The sequence below is a fragment of the Myotis brandtii genome, unplaced genomic scaffold (genome assembly GCF_000412655.1).
Source record: "Myotis brandtii unplaced genomic scaffold, ASM41265v1 scaffold434, whole genome shotgun sequence".
Lineage (NCBI taxonomy): Eukaryota > Metazoa > Chordata > Mammalia > Chiroptera > Vespertilionidae > Myotis > Myotis brandtii.
In genome coordinates, this window is record NW_005366599.1 from 1,744,337 (window position 1) to 1,750,534 (window position 6,198).

The following is a 6,198-nucleotide window of genomic DNA, read 5'->3' on the forward strand; positions in this document are numbered from 1 at the left end:
TTCGGCCCGGGCCGCCTGACCACACACGTGGGCTCAGCCAGGAACCCCGACGGCGCTCAGCAGGCCAAACCTGCCTGCGCCCTTCCGCCTGGGACGGTGCTCTAACGCCACGCGTGCACCGAGGGGCAAATCTGCCTGTCGACTGAAAGGACAGGATGGACGTTCGCGTCAAGCCCATCAGACTTCCTGCCAGAGGAGGCCCGCAGTGTGGGCACCCACGCCCCCACCTCACACCGCCCTCTTCCACAGGCGACAGGTCCTGCCCAATAAGCAGATGAATAAACCACAGAAACGCTCCCATCACTGCCTCACCTTCAGACACACGGACCCCACAGGCCTCAGGCCACGATCCACGTCTCACCCCGTGGCAGTGACGGGGCCTCTGAGGACGAGCCTCCGGAGAGGCCACCAGCAGAGGCACAGCGGCGGCAAGGCCAGGGAGAGGAGCGGTGCCTGCGGGAGCCTTCTCCACCGGCCTGAGCCAGAGCATCGCCAGGAAGGCAGGCCGTTCACAGCGCTTTCTGCCCTCACCTGCCGCTCGGTCCCACTGGGCTCAGACCCTGGACCTCCAGGCACGGGCGCTGCTCAGCACTCTCCTCCGGGAAACGCACTCGCCAATGACAAAGCCGAGGCGTCCCCCACCTGGTGGGCTCACCCTGACCCCAGCGAGCAGCACGGCCCTGGAGACGGCCCCTCCCAGGGAGCCGCCAGGCCCTGCGTGTCGCCGTCCAGGGTGACAGTGCCTGCAGCCAGGCTAAGTGACCCCATGCCACCTCGTCCACCTTGTCCAACCAGCTCCTGTCCTTCCCACAGCAAACCCTGCAGAGCAGTCAGGACAGCCCGCTCCGGCCAAAGGACACCTCCCGGCGGACACAGGAAAGTAAGCAAACCCCCCAGCTCACAGGCTGGCCTCTGCACTGTCCCCCACGCCAGGCAGTTGGACCACCACACAACGAAGTCCCAACAGTGTCCCCCTTCCTGGCTCAGGGCCCCAGCCTGGAGGAGAGCGGCTGACCCGAGGGACATGACAGCCAGTCACACGGCCGCTCTCCTGGACACGCGCTGGCTCCCCGCCGCCTCCATGCTGCACGGGGGGCGGCACAGGGTCCACGACAGGCGGCGAGGCCGCGGGGAGAAGGCAGCCCTGGAGTTTCACGGGGTCCCCCGGCCTCCCTACAGCCACTGCTAACGCGGACATGGCCGGCTCTCACGGGCGAGGAACACAGGGTCAGCGTCCCCTTGGGGCGGGGAGTGGAAGCAGCCCATCACCTGCGACCGGAGAGAGCAGATGATGTCCTGTGACCTCAGCACCCAGGGCTGAGGTGGGCTGGGGTGGGAGGACCCCGGCAGGGTCTCCCCTGTGTGTGGAGAACCCCTAGGCTTCCTGCCCAGTCACCCCCAGAAGCTGAAGCAGGAAAACCAGCCTGTCCCCGAGGATGGGCGTGGTCATCAGAGAAGGATTTAAGGGGAACCGGGTCCATCGGAGAGAAAATGGAGGGGCTGTGCAGTACTCTGACCCCCCGTTATTTTTTTAATATGTTTTTACTGATTTCAGAGAAGAAGGGAGAGGGAGAGACAGACAGAAACGTCAATAATGAGCGAGAACCATGGATCGGCTGCCTCCTCCCCACTGGGGATCGAGCCCGCAACCCGGGCATGTGCCCTTGGCTAGAATCAAACCTGGACCCTTCAGTCCACAGGCTGACGCTCTATCCACTGAGCAACACCGGCCAGGGCAGCCCCCCGGCTATTTTTTAAAGACACCTGCTGAGAGGCGGCTGAGTGACGGGCGTCTCTCGGGAGCGAAGGGCAGTGCTCCTCAAAGGCGTCTCGGAGCAGAGCCCACAGCCGCTCGGAGCTGGGGGCCGGGCGCCAGGCGTCATCACTCACAGACAAGCTCCCGGCTCGGGGTCAAGGCCGGGGAATGAGCAGCGGCCTCTCCAGGGCCGCCTCTCACACGGACACCTCAACAACGCCGAGCACACGAGGACGATGCCCACACCCACGTCCGGGGCCAGCAAAGCCCAGCTGGGCCTGCTGCGGGCAGCCGCACCCTCACACCAGACCCCCAGCTGCCGGGTAAGCAGACACACAGGCAGCCAGTGGAGTCAGAGCGCGCCACCCGATTCCCGAACCCCTAAAAGGGCAGCTTGGACTCATCTGTGTCCACGGGGGGCAGGCAGGGCACCCCCAGAGTTAGCAGCGCCTGCCGCCCTACATGCCAGCCCCTCAGGGACAGCTCACTGTGCAGACGTCACATGCACACGTGTGCACACGGGGAGGGGCCTTCTCTGGAGCTAAAGAACTTGAACAAAACCCCTTTTTCTGTATTCTGACCATCAAGGCAACAAAAGCAAGTGCTGGACGTGAGGACTTTCCCGGGGCACCAGCGGCCTCTGCTGCTCGCCGAGGGCACAGCACTGGAGAGCCGCCATCGCCATCCCGTGGGGCATCGCCTCCGGCCCACACTTCCCCGGCGCGTTCTCCTCCTCAGCAACTCCGAGGCCACGGAGCGATTCCCCAGAGGCGCCAGGATTAAGTCCTCGCCAGCCCCTGCCAGTCCCCACACCCAGCTCAGTAAACAGGATGCAAACAGCGCCAGCGGAGATGGAGCCCAGGCTGCTCCCAGTCTCGGAACCGGAGCCGGATCTCGGTTTTCCTACCTGGGACTGGAGCTGCGAGCTGATGCAGTGACATCTGAAGCGTCACTCAACAGGAGTGACAACAGAAGCGCGCCCCCCCCCCCACCCGCACGATGCTGAGCCCTGGGCAGCATGGAGGGCAGGCATCACTCAGAAGGCTCCTCCTGCCCGCACCCTGATGCTGCAGGGTCCCCGAACCACAGCGCAGCGCCTCTGGGTGGGCGGCCTAGCGGCCGAGTGCCACCCATGGGGACAGTCCCAGCCTCTCCAAGGGGAGGACAGCGGAGGGACTCATCCCTGTGCTCGCCCCAGAGCAGGGTCCCACCCCGCGACCCTGGCGACCTCCTCCACGTGGACGCACGGGGTAGAGGCCACAGGACAGCCACCACGGTCAGCGCGGCCGCACAGCCAGCTCACCAGGTCCACCTGCTCGCACGCAGCCACACAGGCACCCACAAACGCGGGCACGCACAAACGCGGGCACGCACGGCCTTGTGACCTGCTGGGTTACTCTTTGGGGGAACATAATACCCCACGTACTGGGGGACGAGACCCCACACGCCCGCTGCCCACTGTTCTAGCCAGCGCAGCGCTCTCACCCGTTTAGGGCGCTTAGCCACCACGCAAGACTTTGTTTAGAAACGCTGCCGCCCTCAGACCAGCGCTGTGAGCCGGGGCTGTGGCCCATAGGCCTTTCCGGGCCTGAGAGGCGCTGTTCGTGTCCCCGGGTCGGGGGTTCCCCTGCCCGCCCCAGGGCCCCAACACCTGCTGCCCGCATCAAAACCCACCTCATTCAGGACAATCCTGGACGGCTGCCTGGGGAGCGGCTCCACGGGCCTCGCTGCGCTCCTCCATGTCCTCCCGAAGAAGTGGCGGTAGGCGACATCGAACAGAGACACGCGAAGATGGCACCCCAGCTCCGACAGCATCTCCAGCGCGCCCTGTGAGACGGGGTGCGCCCTGAGGTTCTCAGCAGCCGAGCCTCCCGCAGGTGCTGACGACCATCCAGGTAAGCCGGCCGTCAGCGTCCTCCGGGGTTTAGGCACCGATTTCCTTCCCAGGAACCACCTCTGAGAACACGAAGCCCCGGGCCAGCCCCGCCTGGAGACCCACAGAGCCCAGGAGACGCAGGCGGGGGCTGTGGGGTCCGGTGCATCTGGCACCAGGTGGAGCCGAAGAAGCACGGGGACATCACGGACCCCGGTCGGCCACACCTGAAGCTTGGAGTAACCGAGGGTCTGCCTGCCGTGTGAGGAATGGTCGCCTCTAGCTAGGCTATTTGGGTGGGTTTTATCGTGCACAACCCAGTGAACCCTTCCTGATATAAGCACAGGGTGGTGTCAGCAAAGGAGAAGCAAATCTGTGAGGACTGAGATGTCACAGCCACAAGTACAGACAAAGCAGCCAGAGACTATAAACACAGGCCCTTTGCCCGGTGGGGCTCAGTGGTGAGCGCTGACCTATGAACCAGGAGGTCAGGGTTCCGTTCCTGGTCAGGGCACGTGCCTGGATTTTGGGCTCGATCCCCAGTAGGGGACCTGCATGAGGCAGCCGATCCATGATTCTCTCTCATCATAGTTGTTTCTCTCTCCCCTTCTCCCTTCCTCTCTGAAGTTAATAAAAATATATTTTAAAAAAGGAAGAAAGAACCCAGGGAACCAGATTACCCATTTTAAAACCGCTGCACTGTGGGCAGAAGCAGGCTTTTCCCAGGGTCAAAAGTGCTGACCGAGCCGCTGAGTCGCCGATTCTCTTTGCTGATGGGCCACTTTGTCTCCCAATATTGCCAAGGCCCAAGGTAATGGGCACAGTGGTGAGACACAGATAAATGAGTGGAAATCAATAGCCTTCCAGCTGAGCAGTAACAACGTGTGTTTGACAATAAATAGCAAATTTCTTTACCTGCTTAATTAGCGGCCCATCGAGCCACTTCAGGACGCACTGAAACGCCGTCGAGTCCTTTAAGGGCTGGCGTGCTCTGTGTGGGTGGGGAGGCACCAGCACGTTCTGGTCAAAAATCTGGTGCCAGTCACGCATCCTGCTGGTCTGCGGGTCACTGGCCTCAGGGGTCACCTGCACCATTCGTGTTCAAAGAAGTAAGAGTTGTAAATACCACAGTGCTCAGAGCAGTTCTAAAAGTTCCCTACCTCCCACTGTATCCGAGGACCCAGCATCCCCTAACCCGCCTCTGCAACCCCACCCTCCACACCCAGGGTGAGACTGGCACCCGCGCTGCCTTCCCCTGGCAAGCGTGCCTGTCTCACTCCAAAGAACCGCTCTGCCACTCCACTCGGGAGCCAATCAGAGCAGGACCATCCGGGCCTCGGAGACTGGCCCAGGGACGGACACGCAGGGCCGCTCCATGCAGCTGCGGAGGCTGAGCGTGCACAGGGCCCAGGCCTCGGGGACCGGGCTGTCTCCGCCGGGACTGGGGAGCGTGGCCCACTCAGGGCCCCAAGGTGCAAATCTCAGAGCTTCTACCAGGTCTGCTGAGACCTTCCTGCAGCCCCTGGAGCGGAGGCGCTCCCCGGCAGCTGCCGGGCCAGTGCGGGAGCCCCACCTTCACACACACAAGAAGCAGGCAGAGCAGAAGCCAGGAAAGGCCAGGGGGTCCGAGGCTCAGCGGGACCCAGCCCCCCAGGCGGCTCGGCACAGGCCATGTCTCTCGCTACTGAAGCCAGCTGGGGGCAGTTTGAGCATCGCCTGGCTCACCTTCCAGCCGGACGTGTCTACCCTTCCTGAGGGTCTTTTCAGCTGACAGAGGCCGGACTCTGTACACTAAATGGTGGGGAGAAGAGGCAGTGGGCTGGTCTCCAGGCCAGCAGTTTTTGACCGTATGGTCCAAACCTGTGGCCCCACGTGGCTGAGTGATGTGGGCTACAGGAGGTGCAGCAAGTAAACAAAGCTTGACCAGGTGCAGGTAATTGAGTGGATTCCGAAACCCGCAAGAACGTTGTAAACATCTTGACCCTGGGGTTCCCCAGGCTAGTCAAGGGCTCCGTGAGGTCAAAGCCATTTTCACACATCCAGGTGAGGTCTGCCTTTTTCACTGTATGGAGCGAGGCCATGGTAGGCGCTGCGGGATTCAGCCCGCCCCACAGCCAGGGGAGCAAGCCCTCCCCACTCACAGCGAAGTGATGGGCTTCACTTACGGATGTCCTTGGTGACACTGTGAAAAGGACACATTTTCTCTCATCTCGGCCTGGAGTACATGCATTTCTAGCATTCTGTGATGGAAGGGGAAATATAAACTGGGTCGCACTCAGAACTGCCAGGGGTGAGCCTGAGGCGGGTGGTGAAGGACGGAGCAGACAGACAGGAGAATAAAGCTGGGGCTGGGTGGGAGAGACAGCGCCACGGCCTGCAAGCCGAGTCTTTATTTTATAGCAGATTCCATGAGGCAAAGTTAGGGTGGGTCAAGATGTTTACAACGTTCTTGCGGGTTTTGAATCCACTCAATTGCATGCACCTGATCAAGCTTTGTTTACTTGCTGCACCTCCCGCAGCCCATATCACTCAGCCACGTGGGGCCACAGGTTCGGACCATACGGTCAAG

The 6,198-nt window shown here is 62.1% G+C and overlaps 1 protein-coding gene across 1 annotated transcript in view; it reads right to left on the minus strand.

Annotated features, from left to right (window-relative positions):
* NPHP4 (nephronophthisis 4) overlaps positions 1-6,198 on the minus strand; it is a 98,379-nt gene that overhangs the window by 85,724 nt on the left and 6,457 nt on the right. Inside the window, 2 exon segments of the mRNA XM_014546192.1 lie at positions 3,431-3,583; positions 4,545-4,715. Coding sequence (XP_014401678.1) covers positions 3,431-3,583; positions 4,545-4,679 — 288 coding nt within the window. The 5' untranslated portion in view covers positions 4,680-4,715.